At 49.8% G+C, this 17,424-nt stretch overlaps 3 protein-coding genes across 7 annotated transcripts; 2 read left to right on the top strand and 1 right to left on the bottom strand.

Annotated features, from left to right (window-relative positions):
- The first annotated feature begins 458 nt into the window (after nucleotides 1–458).
- LOC121591128 (synaptotagmin-11) lies at nucleotides 459–10,252 on the top strand. 2 transcript variants are annotated; one of them, XM_041911521.1, is made up of 3 exons: nucleotides 459–1,183; nucleotides 6,144–6,864; nucleotides 7,434–10,252. In XM_041911521.1, the coding sequence occupies exons 1-3, from the start codon at nucleotides 1,144–1,146 to the stop codon at nucleotides 8,113–8,115; spliced, it is 1,443 nt and encodes a 480-aa protein (XP_041767455.1). In that variant the 5' UTR covers nucleotides 459–1,143; the 3' UTR covers nucleotides 8,116–10,252. The 2 variants fall into 2 exon arrangements, with proteins under 2 accessions (XP_041767455.1, XP_041767456.1); XM_041911522.1 differs by having other exon boundaries at nucleotides 6,165–6,864.
- A 151-nt stretch (nucleotides 10,253–10,403) lies between these two features.
- LOC121591129 (tRNA-uridine aminocarboxypropyltransferase 2) lies at nucleotides 10,404–11,672 on the bottom strand. Its single transcript, XM_041911523.1, has 2 exons — nucleotides 11,320–11,672; nucleotides 10,404–11,248 (listed from the first exon to the last, which is right to left on the bottom strand). The coding sequence occupies exons 1-2, from the start codon at nucleotides 11,412–11,414 to the stop codon at nucleotides 10,546–10,548; spliced, it is 798 nt and encodes a 265-aa protein (XP_041767457.1). The 5' UTR covers nucleotides 11,415–11,672; the 3' UTR covers nucleotides 10,404–10,545.
- Nucleotides 11,673–11,719: 47 nt separating this feature from the next.
- LOC121591126 (transmembrane GTPase Marf) lies at nucleotides 11,720–16,785 on the top strand. Of its 4 annotated transcripts, XM_041911516.1 has the most exons (10): nucleotides 11,720–12,145; nucleotides 12,797–12,875; nucleotides 13,193–13,737; nucleotides 13,828–14,120; nucleotides 14,210–14,440; nucleotides 14,511–14,618; nucleotides 14,963–15,886; nucleotides 15,975–16,121; nucleotides 16,190–16,386; nucleotides 16,463–16,785. In XM_041911516.1, exons 3-10 carry the CDS (start codon nucleotides 13,518–13,520, stop codon nucleotides 16,662–16,664), a joined length of 2,322 nt encoding a protein of 773 aa, XP_041767450.1. In that variant the 5' UTR covers nucleotides 11,720–12,145; nucleotides 12,797–12,875; nucleotides 13,193–13,517; the 3' UTR covers nucleotides 16,665–16,785. The 4 variants fall into 4 exon arrangements, with proteins under 4 accessions (XP_041767450.1, XP_041767449.1, XP_041767452.1 ...); XM_041911515.1 differs by having other exon boundaries at nucleotides 12,797–13,737; XM_041911518.1 differs by lacking the exon at nucleotides 12,797–12,875.
- Nucleotides 16,786–17,424: the final 639 nt, after the last annotated feature.

Genomic DNA, 17,424 nt, shown 5'->3' on the forward strand with positions numbered 1-17,424 from the left:
AGCGCATGGTTGTTTGTACGGTCAGGCACGTCAGCACGTGTTAGAGCATTTTCAAACATATATATATTTTTTGCTTGCATAAAATAGCACAAATTGTAATTTTATTTTAACAAATTTCAACTAATTAATAAGTACAAAAACAGTCGCTAAACTAAATTAACTTTGCATTTCATTCTTGTTTTGTGTGTATGGCGCTAGGTGTTGCTCTGACGTTTCAGGATTTCATTGTGACAGTTGGAAGACTTCCAGAAATTTCAGACGTATTTTTCAGAATATTTTCCATTTCGTTTGGATATATTGCTCCAAACTGGTTCTCTTTCTCTCACCCTCTCTTTCTCTCTTTCCCCTTTTTTTGTCCCTCTCGTTCATCTCTACACATCTCATCTCATCTCTCAGCATCAGCAGTCGCTCCGAAAGCCGCGTAGGAGTCGCAAAACTGGAGCAATTAGTAGGCGACGACAACACCAAGCAGCAACCGGAGAGCTTAAAAGCTCCGGCCATTGTTTTGTTTTCCACCGGGATGGTGAGAACGGTGTAGAGCGCATGCGCCTCATTTCAGTTCCGCTTGCTTTATCGATTTGCCTGACGTTGGTGCTCACACCTTCAGCATAAGTGCGACATTGCGGTCATATTGTTCGGAGTTCCGTACAAGCGCATCGCATCCCAAGTATCCCAATTGTTGCCCAGACTGCTGGTGCTGGTGCTGTGTTCTGATCAGTGTTCAGTGCTTTCGAAAAGGATTCAACAATGGTACGCTTTGAATACTGGGTGCCACAAGCATTATTCGTTCACTAAATTGAAGGTGTAACAAAACTCGGTACCGTGGTGAGACGTTAGTGTCGACGTTTGCTAAAAAAACACACATCGTAGGACAACTCCTTTCAAGCGATTGTGTAGGCGCGCGCGTGCGTTTATTTCCTCCGTGTCCGCGTGTGAGTGTGTTTGTGCGTTGGAGGGTGTTTTTGTGTGCTTCAGTGTGCCCGGAAGAGATCCCACTGCTGGCTGGATTTTTAAGCAAATTGTGTAATCTCTGCCTGTAAGTTCAGTGAAGTGTCTCCGTGTGTCTGTGTGGGTGGAGTTCGTATTCCTGTCTGAATCCTGTCTCAGGTCGGCAAAACGGTGGAGTCCGGAATCATCAACAAGATGGGCGACCACGGCCCGGACATGAACACGCTGGAAACTGGTAATATAGGGCTACTTCAATTCTAGGGCATTCTGCCCACGCGGACGGGAACGAGGTGGTTGGAATGAGTGTGTTCGAACAACGTGAGGAGGCTTTATGGGGGAGGTAGAGTTCTATACAGGAGATATAAATATAGTTGTATGTATGGAAGGAATTTGGTTTTGAAAAAGCTGGAGCTGCAGACGAGTCTCTGCAAACAGGCCCATACTGAAGGTGAACCAATACACGCACACAAACGCACAAACATGCTTGCTTTGATGTGTATGGCACATGGTACAAACATCGGGCATTCCCATTAGCTGACATTAACAATCGCAATCGGGGAGCCGGAGAAGAGGGGGGGGGAGGAGTGGAGAAGAGGAGTGGGGAAGGGGAGTGCAAACATTGCACTTGCCGATCATATCACTGACGGTGGTGCCAATGCACCCGACAGTCAGTCGCCCGCAGTTGCGTGATGTCCGGCGGTACCAATTTTCTTGGTGCCCGCTTGGCTAGCAACACCTGATTCACCTGACCCCGTGAGTCATCCCGGGAAACGTACAGAGCGTACGCGTCCCACACAACGGCTCTGCTGTGGGAGAGTGGGAGAACGATTTTGATTTGGTTCCAGAAATTAGTACCAGAAAACAAGAAAAAAAAACATATCGATTAAGCAGTCGACAGCTGGAGCTGGAACATGATTGGAGAGACGGTGGACCTAGTAGCTGCATTAGTTGGGATCATTAGATTTCCATTTGCTGGGCAAGAGGCTTCATTGCTCTGGATTTCGTTTTGTCATTGATTGTAGATTAAGGCTTCTGGCACCTGTTCAAGGTTTAACTCGTACAATGATGTCGAGGTATTTAGTGGATGTCCACACGACATCCACAACCACAACATAACAGGATTATAATTTAGCATATATTACCATCGGATCGCCGCTTAGCTGCTCAATTCCACACGCGTTTTTAGTTGCTGTTCACTTCTCCAAAGCTTCATGGTCTAAGATTTATGGAGATTGCATCTAGTAGTTTGAGCCAAAAGTGTATGGCTTAAGCTTACGGTTACGAAGCTGCAATCGCTACACGATCAGAAATACACCAATCATCACCATAGCAATGTAATCTAATCTACGTTCTTTCCTCTGGATTGATTGAATGTATTGCCTTTCGCTGGCCCTGGCCCTTGATTCACCATGCAACAATCGTAGTTTTCCCCGCGCAAGGGCCACCAGCTAATACCACGAAAGTGTCAACTAGCACAGGTACTCTCATAAAACACATTCCGGCTGCAAGTCACGTACGGAATGCAGGACGCGGAATAATCATACTCGTGTTGAAGAGAATCCACTCCCGATAAGAGCGAGATATCAAACAAAGACAAAAAAAGTCAGCTTATTTTCTTTCCGCTATCACAGCTTCTCCCACTCATCCACATGGGGAAGCGTCTTACTAAGGAAGCTGTTCCTATTGATTGGCACTGCTGGCGTCTCGGTATTACTTGACGCAGCAAAATGCAGTCTTGCCTGGCTGCCTGCCTGCCAGCTTGCCAGCTTGCCGGGCGAACGGGAGGTCGTACAACTCCCGCCAGCAAAACCGTAAGCATTCCCGCTGTGCTCCTATAAAGCATTGCATTGCGTCCTTGGCTGTGGTGTGCACCCGCAAACCCGATTCTCGACACGCGCCGGCCATGGAGGCCTTTCCTTGAACTTCGATGACAAAGCCCTCCGAATGCTCCGAAGGCAGCAGCATGGCAGCCGCCCGAACCCGTGGACGAGGAGGAGGATGCTGAAAGGACGCACACAATGCGGGCACCGTCTTGTTGGGGGAATGGTTGTAAGACACGTTGCATTGCATGTCCGCCTGTCACTTACACTCGACGGCGTGTAGAAGTTTCCAACCCAGTATTATCGAAAGGGGAGGGAAAAAAAACAAAACTAAAAAGATAAGCAAATGCCGTTTCGAATGCGGACATCTCAAGAGACACGGATGATGGGTGTGCATCTCTGCAATGAGGCAGGCAGTTCCAATGAAGATGTCGGAAGTTGGCGCACCTGAGCGCCACAGAGTTATTCGTGCCGTGCACGAACGTGTAATATTGTGTGCCAACTGCTTGCGTCTATTTTTCTGTCGTTTGCTTCATTCGGTCCCCCGAGAGCCGTTGACCACCAACACGTCTCACGTCCAAACATAGCACACCACTGCACTGGCGAAAAAGGGCAACGCGTTCGATGATGGTTTCGGCCATCATCCCCCGCCCGAACGAAAATGGACCTAAAGTGCGCCATTAGCGCAAAGCTCTTGAAAGGCTGGCAGCAAGAATCGGCAAGCTCTTGCCGCTTCTAGAACATCCACGTCGAGGGAACTGGTACTGGCTGCAGCTATTACCGAAGTGATTAACTGGAGTTTGCTTGTAGCGACGTCATGGATTAGCTAGCAGTCGTTTGGAATTGAAAAATGCTGCCACTTTTCTGTAACTGATCGGTGGTCAAGTTGATTCTCAACACTTGAGAAAGCTTCACAAAGCACCAGCACGAAACAGCAATGGTACCTTGTTAACCAATAGCTAGTGCCTTCCTTATCGGTGATTTGTTTGTGGCAAAACCAAATCACGAAAAGGAAAGCGACCTTTCACCATCGTCCCCAAGTCCATCAATAATCCAATTAAAGTGGATTTGCATGAACGAGAGCTCGTATTTGGGAACACACAGAACACACCGAAATACCTTTCACTACGCGAATGAATTCATAATTTGAAATGAAATCCTTCTTTGAAGTACGTTTCACGAAGGCAATGGTAATGGAGATAAGCTTACAAAATCTGCGGGCTAATCTTGTGGTGAATGAGTGTTTCATAGGGAGAACAGCGAAGAGTCTTGATGCTCGGATTTGATTCTATTTTCAGTAGAATGTGTTTTCATTCACTCGGTGCTGAAGTAGAGTATTTACGAAAAGTGTTTTTGGTTTCTAGCACCACACCAAATACAACATTGGTTCCAATTTATGTAGACTTTTCGTTGGTTACGTTCTACAAAGTCTAAATAAGTTATCCAACCGCTTATTGCTATCACAACCCCACACCGGATACGCAGTATACGCTCCCTTGTGGTGCATCTTTGGGTGGTGCGTGGAAACCCCAAATGCTAGATGTATTTTGAATATTTTATAAACAATCGATTGGTGAAAGTTTAGGACCGTTGCCGACCGTTTACGCATCTCGCGGACATAGAGAGTAAAACCCCACACCGATATCATTTGGGAGCCACTAAAATGTGTGAGCCAGCTCCAACGAGGAGCTTGGAGGATCGTAATACGTGTTACATTGGACGCAAGCTGTGCTTCTTGGTTCGTTTGAGCTGCTGGAAGGTTTTCGTTTTTGCTACTGCTGCTGCTGCTTCTCGCGGCAGAATGCCTTTATATTGCTCCCAGGAGTTGGAGGAGAGTTGGTTGAATTTTTGCTGAGCTCACTGGCGGGTCGCCTCGTCCCAAGTCCCAACCACGGCTGGGCTAGAAAACGCAGGGATACGCTTACACAGAGAAGGTCGACAAAGTCGTAAAACACCAAAGCATATTGCAATGAAAAAACAAACCTTTCATTTGTATGTGTGTGTGTGCGTATTTATTTCGTTTTCTACTTCGAAAGAATGAAATGAACGATTGCTGTTCCATTACCGTTGGGCACACTGGGAGTAAAATAGAAATCACGAAAAAAAACCGTACAAGTTTAGATTGGAGAGTTACGATAAGGCAAAATTTGCAATTAAAATTGTTTTGGCAATTAAGACAACACCTTCATACAGAGACGTTGGAATTATGTATCATTTTCTAATAATGACCACCACACGTTTCACGTACATTCATTGAACGCAATTTGGTCTGGAAGTACTTGCCCATTACATGGTTATATTACAGCATCGACCAGTTGCGGGATTGCTTACCGCCATGGCATGGCTTCTACTTATCTAAACCATCGTGCCCTGTCGGCTACAACCGATAAGGAAAATAACTTTCCAGCGAACTTAGCACACCCGGGACAGCTCAGGATAAGATGATCCGTTGTGTAAGGTGACGCGAGCCGGGAGCTTTTTCCTGCTTAAAATTAGCAAACCAGGTGGGCGCTGAGTAAATGGAAAGGCCTCCTTGCTTTAATCCCACCTCCAAGAAGCTTCCCGTGGAGGTGGACGAAATGATTATCCAAGATGGTGTGTGGTTGGGCGCAGCGAAAAAGCTCATGACTTTTAGCAGGAATAAGCTGTTAAAGCCCAACCGTTTGCGTAAATTTATCATAATTTCAATTTAATAAACACTTCAATCCACAACACTGCTGTTGGTGTTGTCAGTTAGTTAGGGAAAACCATCCTCGCGAAATGGTACCACACATTACGGCTTTACGAGCGTTCGCAACGCGTAGCAACGTACGCATTGAAATATGACGCAGGAAAACCCGATGCCATCAACCCGCCCCTACTCGGGGGGCCTATTCCGCGGATTCTGTTGCTTTCAATTTGACGCACCACTTATCGTCACTTAGTAGTCCCTCCACCGTCTTCTGCCCGGTAAATGGTTTCACCGGTAGCTTTATGGGCTGCTCGCGGCATATCATTTCGGGGAGATCTTGTAATACTTGCTTCCCCCCTCTGTAAGGTAGTCTCGAAGTAAATGCGGCTTCCCAGAATCAAACAATGAACCTGCCAATTGGCCCCCCGATACAGCAATGGATTGGCTGGCGAACGTTTACGATGCTTTGGGGGGATGTTTTCGCACCGAATTTTATGGTCCGCGAATTGGCCCGAACTGGGATGGCCGTCTATGGATTCCCGAACCTGAGTGTGACCTTTGGCAGGGCTTCCTCCATTGCCATTGGCATGGTTTGTGTATCTCTCGCACACACACTCGATTCCAACCCCTTCCGGTACCCGTCGTGCCACCGCGGCACAGCACCACTCTATCTACTCTTTATCGCACGTTGCCGTTCATTCCAGATTACGTTGTGCTCATTTCAGTGGTGCCAGCCGTGCTCGGGCTAACCGCAGCCGCCATACTGGCGGTGACGGCCTGCTTCTGTGCCCGGCGCTTCCGCCGCCAGCACAAGAAGGCGGGCCACGAGGCGTCCTCGCTGCCGTTCCAGCCACCGCGGCCGCCGAAAGCGGTCCGCTCGCCGAGCGGCCAGCCACCCCAGTATCTGAAGAAATCACCGTCGCCGACCAGCATCAAGCCGCTACCGGGCCACCTGCCCGCCCAGTCACCGACCGACCAGACGACGGCCGCCGGCGGAACGGCCACAGCAACGACGACGACCACGCTGGCCACGACCACCACCACCACCAGCATCGTGCCACCGACCAAGTACACGGAGGAGAACGAACTGATACCGAAGAATGCGCAGCTGGAACCGAAATCACCGGACGTGTCGGAGCTGGGCGATCCGAGCTCGTGCGAGAACGGGGACGGCACCGAGCACGGCAAGCTCGGTACGATCGTGTTCAAGCTACGCTTTCTGGCCGACCGGAGCGCGCTGGTCGTGTCGGTGGTGCGATGCCGCGGTCTGCCCGGCAAGAACCACGGTACGGCGGCGGCAGAACTGAGCACGATCGGGGGCGGCACGATGCTGTGCAATGGGAGCGCCAACGGCAAGCAGACGGCCACCGATCCGTACGTGAAGCTGCAGCTGCTGCCCGACAAGCAGCACAAGGTGAAAACTCGGTAGGTAGCAAAGCACTGGTCAAAGCGGACGCTTATAATGTGACTGGAGAGAGTTTCCCCAGGATGATGACACACCTTTGAAGTTTATCTCTATAAGGACAAATGCGGTTACAGACAATCAATACTGAAGGTCATCTGGAACTGAGCAATAGAGGTTGGTTTGGATGCCGACGTGCCGAGTGTTGTCCCCTAAACCACGCGTGGCAATAAAACTTGCGCCACCATTTTTCGCCTGTGGAGGACGATAAATATAGATGTGAAGAAAGTTTGCTTTCCCTTCCTTCCCAGAAACCGAGCCGGGAATTGAAAAGTAATCCATTTAGCGATCCATTTCCTTTTCTCCTTCTTTCGACCCTCCTGGTTGGTTGGTTGGTTGGTTGGTTGGAAGCGCAGATGTTTTCCAAAAATAAACCCATAATCTGTAGCCGGAGGCACTTCTGTGCAGCAGGAAAATGGGGAAAATGGGAGCAGCCCGATGCGGTGGTGTAATCGTCGGAATGGGTTTTCGCACTAACTTATCACTTATCTCTGTGTGTTTTTCTTCTCCATTTCACCTCCCCCCCCCCCAGAGTGCTACGCAACACGCGCAACCCGGTGTATGATGAGGACTTTACCTTCTACGGACTGACGCTGAGCGAGCTGGCCGGCATGTCGCTGCACTTCGTGGTGCTGAGCTTCGACCGCTACAGCCGGGACGACGTAATTGGTGAGGTCGTCTGCCCGCTGTCCGGTATCGATCTGCAGCAGATCGAGAACCAGCAGGTAGCGCTCAGCCGCGAGATTCAGCCGCGCAGTCTGAAGATCCGGGCGCAGGGCCGCGGCGAGCTGCTGATTTCGCTCTGCTGGCAGCCGGCCGCCGCCCGGTTGACCGTCGTACTGCTGAAGGCACGCAACCTCCCGCGCATGGATGTGACCGGGCTGGCCGACCCGTACGTCAAGATCTACCTGCTGTACAATGGGCAGCGCATCGCGAAGAAGAAGACGCACGTGAAGAAGCGCACGCTCAGCCCGGTGTTTAACGAAAGCTTCGCGTTCGACATACCGACGACCGAGGGGGCCGGCGGTGCCACGCTGGACGGTGTTTCGCTCGAGCTGATGCTGCTGGACTGGGACCGGGTCACCAAGAACGAGGTGATCGGGCGCCTCGAGCTGGGCGGTCCGCGCAGCAACGGTTCCGCCCTGAACCACTGGAAGGAGGTGTGCAACTCACCGCGCCGTCAGATTGCCGATTGGCACAAGCTGCGGGAATAGGTGGCCAGCGGCCGCTATGAGCATGCAAAAGGCAGCGGACAGTTGCCGCAAACAGTCATCTTGTTTCCGTAAAACACTCTTCGATCCACCTTGTTATATGGCTTTGACCAGGCCCTCTCTTCCCCCCCCCCCCAATGACTAAATGTGACCCCTGAAATGAACTGAGCATTCTTGAGCAGATGATAGACAATGTGTAGAAGCATCATGCTATGCCCTTATTCACAACAACTCATCATACCAGGCACGTTTGTTGCGGCAAACATATGAATCACGTCAAATTAACACATTTCATCTGGTTACGAATCTACACCCCTACAGTAGCTATGAAGCCAACTCTCTGTGCATCTGTAGTTTGTAGCGCCAGGCTTTCTGCGTGGAGGTTCTAGTGCATCCACATCACACCACCACCATCAATTTTTATCACTAGGAAGAAGCTTAGAAATGGAGATGGATACAACGGGACAGAGATTTATCGATATACATATATACAAGCCAACAGACACCTTCTATATCCGATGCCGATGCACGTATATCCATGCTGAGGGGCATACATCTAAAGTACAGGAATCTCTATTTCCGTGGTCTTGCTGAGATCTTGCTGAGTACAACTGAACAAGAAGCTGAATTTGCACCCACTTTTCCGAACCAATCACTCTCCTCGCTTCTGGCGAGAAAAAAGGGGGTTAGCAACATTAGACACGAGCGACATAACATTGATCGAATCCAATGCACACCGATTGCGTCCAGCGATGCATCATCACTTGCACCCGTAGCTACTACGTTCACGTGTGCTTCTGTGTAGTTCTTGCACTTGGCGCAGTAGTGTTGTGAAGCAAAGAGCGAGAGAACGGGGAGAGAAAGCCACGCTACTACTAAATAGGCATAATATTTTGGAAACTACAAACACACCCACTCAACATATATTTACTCGCTACGCGTAGATGATGATAGACAGTAACAACAGGCAAACATAAGCAAGCAAATATGCAAAAAAAAAAGAAAGAAACAGAAACAAGCCCCTATAAAGCTGCCCCATAGAGGCGTATGCTGCCCGGCTATTGGTCAATATTTAGTGGTAGACTCTACGCTGATCCCATCCTGTCCTAGGTCCTAGGCATAACAGGTTATGTGAACGAATGGTTCTTTATGAAAGAGCCCAAGCAAGGACACCATTAGCGTTAGTGGGATGTGTATGAGTGTGTGTGTGTGGGGGTTGCTGGAGCGGTGGAAATGGTTGATGAAACCGCGCTTATGTATGTATTATGATACGAGAAAGGGGAAAGGATAGGGCCCATAGGGACGGGGATTTGATGATAAACGATGGTCTAAGTAAGTGTAGATGTTAGTAACCGCCAGTAATTAGAACTTTTTTAGTACTTACACAGGAACCATCCGTTGGACGGGTCCTGGTTGTGTTCCTTATGCCATAGAGTAATGCTTCAGTGATTTTTTTTTGTTTTTACATAGTCGGTAGTACCTTCACGTTAGTTACCACAAAGCTAAGCAGACAAAACAAGTATGTTAAACCTCCCCACCCCAGTTCATATTCTGCTAAGACCCCGTAACGGTACTCTGGTGCCGTTGTACATATTCTGGTATTGTTCAACCGACTCCAAGAGATTATTTCTTTGTCGTTTTTTTTTTGTTTAAGCATAGACTTTAAACATTCCATTTCTTTGATCCAATATAATACTACCCCTTTGGTAAGCGCAAATCAAACAACGTAGAATATGCTGTGAATATCGTAGTGCGTTAGTGATTATTTTATGGCTGTAGCTTTTCTGGAACCGGCTGTTAGGCTGTTCCGGCTGCGAGGGACGAAATTGCATGCGCAAGAATGTGGCCCCAGCAGGATGGTGCAGATATTTGTGGCAATGATGAGTCTCAATTTAAGGTAGCAGTAATTTCAGTTTACAGTCCAATGATGTAATTGGGTGTTTACCCGTTTGCTAGCGAGCGACGATTCAAAACCAGGCCCAACGGAAGCTACCCCTATGGACGATTGTACGTACAATTCGACGGTATCGCGCAGGAGCTGTATGATCTGTTTGCTTTATTGCGTTGTTTTAGTAGCTTAAGAGATTGGGACACTATTATATTGACATGCGAGAAAGCAAACAACAGCAACCAACAACAACAAAAATTGTTACATTTGAATTTGAATATTTAAGATGCTGCAGGCGCGAGCGCGCGCGATAGAACGGCGTTTGCATAGCGCCCAACGGCGCCCAAAACCATACATTACAAAGATGGGTCATCAATAGTTCTGCTCTGTGTGAATGTATATATACACATAATAAAGCTATGCTCTATTTTATGTTACGAAATCAGTACAATACAAAGTGGTATAATAAAATGATTTAAAAAAAAAAGTTAAATCATCGGGTTCTGATGCTTGATTTACCGCGGTAAAGAGTTCTGTCCCTGTTTCTACGTCGAGTTCTTCCGTTCCGTCCCGTCCGATGGGTCGTCTTTGAAGTTGTCCGCGTGCTTCAGCAACCGATTCAACCGCCGCCCGATCAGCTTCGGGTACTGGTTATGGCGGATCAGGAACTCTTTCGACTGGTGCGTGACTGCCCCGTTGGCGAGCTGGTACTGGCAGAGTACGTGCAGCGGTTGGAGCAGCTGCTCTCGGTATCGGTCGTCGCGTTCGAGCGCGCTGAGCGCTTGGATAGCAGTTTCCAGCGTGCTGAGACACCCTTCGGTCGGTTGGGTGCGGATGATGTAGCTGCTCGTGCCGGACGATACCAGCTTCACCTGGCGCATTCCGTGCAGGGCGGTCGAGCAGTGGTAGATAGCTTTCGCCTGTGGCCACGTACCATCGAGCAGGATCAAATTGTACGGCCCGCCGGCCGGATCGATTTGTTCGATCGGGACCGAGCTGGCGCTGGGATAGAGCAGCAGCGACCGTTTGTCGGCCAGGATCGCCTCCAGCTCCGCATCGTGACGGGTATTGGGGAACCTTTTGCCCTTGTAAATGAGACACTTGCCGGGGGCGAGCCCAACGGATAGCATCGGGGCGGTGCGTAACGATCGTTTCTCTTCGGCCGGATGTTGCAGCAGTACGATGCGCCCGGCAGGGTTTAGCGGCTCGGGGGGTAAAGCGGCACACCAGCACACTTGCACGGGTCGGCTGGAAGCGGCGAACGGTGGAAGGCAATCCATTAAGCGATCCATTTAGCAAACCATTTGTTGCAAACTTACCAACATTTGCTGCACAGCGGCCTCATCCTAGGCGGGTCTGCCGGAATGTTGGCCAAATCTTCCCAGGCCGATAGCTCCAGCATAACGTCAGCCATTTCGCTTCGATTACACTTTTGTTTGCTACAAAACAATTCCCCCACTTATCACTGAATGCTTCCGAACTAAACGGAATTTATCCGCACTAAACAAACTTATCACAGGTTGCCAGGCACGGTGTGTGTTCCATTGATAATCGCACTCCGTACCAGTACCAGCCCCACACGGTTCCCGTGAAAAGATGTAAACAAAACCGCCATGTGTCAGAAAAAAACCCCTCACGCCTGACAGTTCGCGCCTGTCAGCGTGTGCGTGCGTGTGTGTGTGTGTGTCCGAGAATTGACAGCAGCGAACGCACTGGAAGAACGGTGCGGTGTGTGTTCGTGCTTCTGCAGCGACGTTTTGTCGTCGTCGTTATCCCCGACAGCTCAAAAGGCGAGTTACATCACGCGATTTCACAAACGCAGCAATCGGAGCAAACAATTTGCCCAGCGAATCGTCCTCCTTTGCCGTGGTGCATTGTGCTGTGTGTGGTTTTGTGGGCAAAGAAACGGCCATTCCCCCCGTTGTGTGACCTCGGTGCGACGGGCAAGTGGCAGCACACAATCATCACCGAACGGTAGCGAAAAGTGCGCCGTGTGCGTTTTCTAGCATGCTCTAGCGCAGAGAAAAACGCAGCTTGCCAGGACATTCGGTCATCAGCGGTGAGGAAACATCATCGTCATCCGCAGCAGCAGCAAATTGGGGCGCCGCTTGCTCTTTCCGTCGTAGTATGACCGAATCAAAGCAGGTTCGTATCCGGAGCGGAACGGTACAGGAGAGATGGAGGGGGCACGGGGAAAACACAACGGCGCACTCACCTTCATTCATTGGGCCGTGTGCTTTATCAGCTCCCAGCACCTCGGGTGGAACGAACCACAAACAAAAAAAACAAACCGTGCTCTTCTTTTTCCTTTTGCGACCGCTTGCGTTCTGTTATTCTTCACGCCTTTCCGCTAATTATCCGACCCACCAACCCACACACACTCAGTGAGCCATACAGTTATTTGGAAAGAATTGTTCGGCGAGAGCGCAATTACGATGTATCGTTCCCGAAAAAGATCATCTTGTTACGCCTGCCGTGGGCTATCCCCCAATGCCTATGTCGTACTAGCTTGCCTCCTGCTTACCTTGACCGTTATGTGCTTTTTGTGCGATCTTTCCTGGCTGCATTTTCATTCATCCGTTTCCCCGCTTTATCCGTTGCTCTTTATCGATTGTTTTGCATTTCCCTCCTCCTCTTTTTTCCCAATTTGTGTGTGTGTGTGTATAGTCCCAGCAGTCCCACGACCGACGACCGTGCACCATATCCCGCCATGCCCAGCGACTGTGCTTTAAACTTCCCAGTATGGATCCTTTTCTTATGTTCTGTTTTTATTTCGGTTTCTCTTTTTATTTTCAGTTCGTTGCTTAATGCCAGAGTGTTAGCGAGCGTGAGATAGAGCAAGACGTGGTTCCTCCCGTGTGAACGTGTAGATAAGGTTGAGTGCACACACTGTGAAGAACGTCACAAACAACCCCCACCCATTACCGCGATTCCTTCCAAAGCCTCCTTTTGTGTTGTGCCGTCAGAAGCGGCTTTCAATGTGGCTGTTTTCCTGGCTTTAGTTTCCACATAACATACAAACCGGTGCTCAGTAGGCTATCATTTCCGTTCGGTTCGAATCCGTCTACTAACCCCATCCCGTTCATTCATACTCCCTGCTTGTGCTGCAAAGTGTGGTGGAAGTGGAAAGCAAGGAAAGGAAGGATTGATTCTTTCGAACCTGTTGTCGCTTTTTCCTTTTCCTCAACCTAGCGCCACAATCGAACCGCTTGACACACTCGCGCAGAGGAATAGCGGTCCACCGGAAGGCGGGATTTAGAAGTATACACAGTTTTTGTATTTGTGTGTATGTGTGTGTGTGTAGCACAACGGCAACGGAATCAGAGATTGTGACAAAAAAAAATCACCTAAGCGCAAACTGAAGCGCTATTGATTCGTATTGGAGACGTATTTATTTAGAAAAATTGTTGCCCGTTAAAAGCCGTACACAATTGTCACGTGTCGTGATCGCTCTCCCTCGTTTCGTTTCGTTCGGACTGCCAATCCCGCCAATTTGCGTGCCGATTTGTGCCACCCCATGGCAACCTACCTGAACCGCACACTGTCGATGGTGACCGGAAACGGAAACGCCTCGATGTACGATACGGCCGCCCTGATCGATCCGAACGCCCGCACGCTGCACAACAATGCGACCGACGTGTCGCCGCTACAGATTTTCGTGCGGGCGAAAAAGAAGATCAACGATATTTTCGTCGAGATCAATGATTATGTCGTCGAAACGACCGGTTTCATCGAAGGTAAGAGCAAAAAGCAAGGGACATAGTATGTGGGGGGTGTGGTTTAGTTTAATTGCCATATTTTTTTTTTCTACGCTTCCCTTCTCCCAGCTGAACTACCCGCCGCGTCCGAGATCGTCGACAAGGCGGAAGCGGAACAGTTCAAAAGCTACGTGCTTAAGGTGCGAGGCATCCGGGAGGTGCTGGCGCGCGATAACATGAAGGTGGCATTTTTCGGCCGCACCTCGAACGGCAAAAGCTCCGTGATCAATGCGATGCTGCGCGATAAAATTCTCCCCAGCGGCATCGGCCACACGACCAACTGCTTCTGTCAGGTGGAAGGCATCGATGGGCACGAAGCGTACCTGGTGAAGGAGGGAAGCGATGAAAAGCTCAACGTGACCGTAAGTATTCCGGTGCATGGGTCCCCAGCATCGTCCGGCGGTTGAAAAGGCGCGCGTCTTGATAAGGTTCTTATTTGTGCAAATTGCAGTCCGTGAAACAGCTGGCCAACGCACTGTGCCAAGAAAAGCTGTGCGAAAGCTCGCTGGTGCGAATATTCTGGCCGCGCGAACGGTGCAGCCTGCTGCGCGATGACGTCGTGTTTGTCGACTCGCCCGGTGTGGACGTGTCGCCGAACTTGGACGACTGGATCGACAACCATTGCCTGAATGCGGACGTGTTCGTGCTGGTGCTAAACGCCGAATCTACCATGACGCTGGCGGTAGGGTTTTTGCTGTGCGCGCGTGGCAGTGGTACAAAATATGAATTCAAAACTGGTTTTATCTCGGTAGGAAAAATCATTCTTTCACGAAGTGTCCACCCGTCTATCGAAGCCGAACATTTTTGTGCTGAACAACCGCTGGGATGCGTCAGCGTCCGAGCCCGAGTTTCAAGAATCGGTAAGTGTTTGCTACGCGGAACTATGACTCATGTGCTCCATCGCTCATTGCTTCCACGGTGCGTTTATTTTTCTTCTAACCCATCTACACATTTAAAGAAGGAGCTGGAAAAGGTAATGAAATGCGTTTCGATGCACGGTGACTGTTATCGCTTCTTAAACGAACGCGTTAACCATGTACGCTTTTCATTCTTTTCTGTCCCTGTGTGCGGTTGTGCGTGTGTTAACTTTCTGTTTTCGGTTTCCGTACCTACAATTATGTATTTTTTGCACAACTACATGTGTTAGAAGAAGCACACCCAAAGCAATTGAAAACGCTGACCAAGCGCTCATATCTTCCTTCAGGTGAAAGCTCAACACCAAGAGCGGTGCATAGATTTCCTGGTGAAGGAACTGAAGGTCGCCACACCGAAGGAAGCGGAAGAGCGTGTGTTCTTCGTTTCGGCACGCGAAACGCTGCAGGCACGGCTGAAGGAGCAGGAAGGCCTCCCACCGATAGCGGGCGCGCTGGCCGACGGGTTCCAGAACCGCTACTTCGAGTTCCAGGACTTTGAGCGTAAGTTTGAGGAATGCATTTCCAAGAGTGCAGTGCGGACCAAGTTCGAGCAGCACAGCTCGCGCGGCAAAAACATTGCGAGCGATATGCGCATGATGCTCGACAGCATCTACGAGCGGGCGAACGTGCTGCGCAATCAGAAGCTCGAGCAAAGGAAGCGCCTGACGGACCGGATCGCCAGCACGGAGACGTCGCTGATGCAGGTCACGCGCGAGATGAAGATGAAGATCCACACGATGGTCGAGGAGGTCGAGCAGAAGGTGGCGAAAGCGCTGAACGAAGAAATCTGGCGGCTGAACGTGCTGGTGGACGAGTTCAATCTGCCGTTCCACACGGATCCCCTCGTGCTGAACGTGTACAAGAAGGAAATCAATGCGCACGTGGAGAACGGGCTGGGGTCGAACCTGCGCGCCCGGCTCAGCACGGCGCTGGCGATGAACGTGGAGACGGCACAGCGCGAAATGACGAGCCGCATGACGGCGCTGCTACCGTCGGAGAAGATGAGCGCTCAGCAGCATCAGGTGGTCGTGCGCACGCAACCGTTCGAGATGCTGTACACGCTAAACTGTCAGAATCTGTGCGCCGACTTCCAGGAGGACCTGGAGTTCCGGTTCTCGTGGGGCATTCGGGCACTGATCGCACGGTTCAATGGGAAGATCCGTGCCAGCAATCGGAAAGCGATCACGCACCATCGCCAGAACAGCAACATGAATGTGAGTTTAGTTGATAGGGGGACGATGGCCGTCTCGAGCAGAACATGTTAAAGAAGGACAATTTCTTCTTCCCTCTCCCCATCGTTAGATGTCACAGGTTCTTTCTCCAACCTCACCGATGTGTCTTATGCCGGAGAACGAGCTGATCACGAACGAACAACTGTCGGTGATTTCGAAGGTGGCCATCGCTTCGATAGGATCGCAGGGAACACTCGGTCTGGTGGTGGCTGGATTGGTACGTCTCTGCTAATGTAGTTTAAACGTTCCGAAACATTAACTACATGCTTCTTTTTCCCCCTAAAGATGTTGAAAACCATCGGCTGGCGTGTGATAGTCGGCGCCGGTGTAATATACGGCAGCGTGTATCTGTACGAACGATTGTCCTGGACGAACACGGCAAAGGAGCGCAACTTCAAGAACCAGTACGTAGATCATGCCACGCGCAAGCTGAAGCTGATCGTTGATTTGACCTCGGCCAACTGCAGTCACCAGGTGCAGCAGTAAGTAGCGCTCGAAATTCATTGCTCCATTCATTGCTTAGTTTAAAATTGTTCTCTATTTTAATGTTCCATTCAGGGAACTGTCCAGCACGTTCGCACGATTGTGCCGGGTAGTGGACACGGCCAGCACGGAGATGAACGAGGAGCTGAAGCAGATCGAGAGCTCGCTCGGGGTGATCGAAACCAACCAGAAACAGATCAAGCTGCTGAAAAACAAGGCGAACTACATCATGAACGAGCTGGAAATCTTCGACAGCAACTACATCAAGGCGAATTAGATAGAATCGTCGTTCTTGAGCTCCTTGCGCCGGTGGATGGGCAACAGATTAATTGCCGTTTAGATACAAATGTTTTCCGTACCCGTATTGGTTCTATTTTTTATGGATTCAGGAAGGGGGAGAAAAAAACTCCCGCAAAACAAAACAAAACGAATGTGATTTTTTTTTTTTCATTTCTCCATCTCGGTTGGGAAAATCGAGCACAGAAACGTTGGAAGCATTGTAGAGCAAGCCCTAGTTGTTGAGCAGCTATTGTTCCGTAGCACACGTGCGTTCCTTTTTGCGCCATAGAAGGGGCAATATTGGTTCGGCTGTAATCGTACTAACCCAAAGCAATGTCCTCAATATCCTCTGTTAACAGCAGCTCCGGAAGGAGTACAGCATATTTAATGTTTGTTTCTATAGTAGGCAATAGGCAAATGAACGAAGCAAGGCGAAACGACGCAACGCTTTTAGTGATGGGATGCGCTCGCAGGATGATGGCGCAATGGCTGCGCAACGGGGTGCGTTACAGGTGGTGCGCTAGACGCGAAAGGAGCAGGTAGAGCATCGCTGCTTCACCCGTGCTGTATGATACTATTTAATGTACTGTGAATTAGTAGCAAATATCTATACTCTCAAACCCGTTGTTTGATATGTAAAAAATAACACAACTAAATCAAATCGTTCTCTCCGTGTCCACGTGAATAAATGTAGTTTGCGACGCGGTGGCGGTGCACCGGAAGAGCGGACGAGCGAAGCTACTAATGCGGCACGTGAT

The sequence above is a fragment of the Anopheles merus genome, chromosome 2R (assembly GCF_017562075.2).
Source record: "Anopheles merus strain MAF chromosome 2R, AmerM5.1, whole genome shotgun sequence".
Lineage (NCBI taxonomy): Eukaryota > Metazoa > Arthropoda > Insecta > Diptera > Culicidae > Anopheles > Anopheles merus.

What these genes read in the sequence shown, in the direction of transcription:
- LOC121591128 (XM_041911521.1), top strand. Translation starts at nt 1,144, where the DNA reads ATGGGCGACCACGGCCCGGACATGAACACGCTGGAAACTG. An exon ending in CATGAACACGCTGGAAACTG is followed by an intron (nt 1,184 to 6,143) that starts GTAATATAGGGC and finishes CGTTCATTCCAG; the next exon opens with ATTACGTTGTGCTCATTTCA. An exon ending in CAGCACAAGGTGAAAACTCG is followed by an intron (nt 6,865 to 7,433) that starts GTAGGTAGCAAA and finishes CCCCCCCCCCAG; the next exon opens with AGTGCTACGCAACACGCGCA.
- LOC121591129 (XM_041911523.1), bottom strand. Translation starts at nt 11,414, where the DNA reads ATGGCTGACGTTATGCTGGAGCTATCGGCCTGGGAAGATTTGGCCAAC. An exon ending in CCGCTGTGCAGCAAATGTTG is followed by an intron (nt 11,249 to 11,319) that starts GTAAGTTTGCAA and finishes CGCCGCTTCCAG; the next exon opens with CCGACCCGTGCAAGTGTGCT.
- LOC121591126 (XM_041911515.1), top strand. Translation starts at nt 13,518, where the DNA reads ATGGCAACCTACCTGAACCGCACACTGTCGATGGTGACCGGAAACGGA. An exon ending in GCCAGAACAGCAACATGAAT is followed by an intron (nt 15,887 to 15,974) that starts GTGAGTTTAGTT and finishes CCCCATCGTTAG; the next exon opens with ATGTCACAGGTTCTTTCTCC. An exon ending in GTCTGGTGGTGGCTGGATTG is followed by an intron (nt 16,122 to 16,189) that starts GTACGTCTCTGC and finishes TTCCCCCTAAAG; the next exon opens with ATGTTGAAAACCATCGGCTG.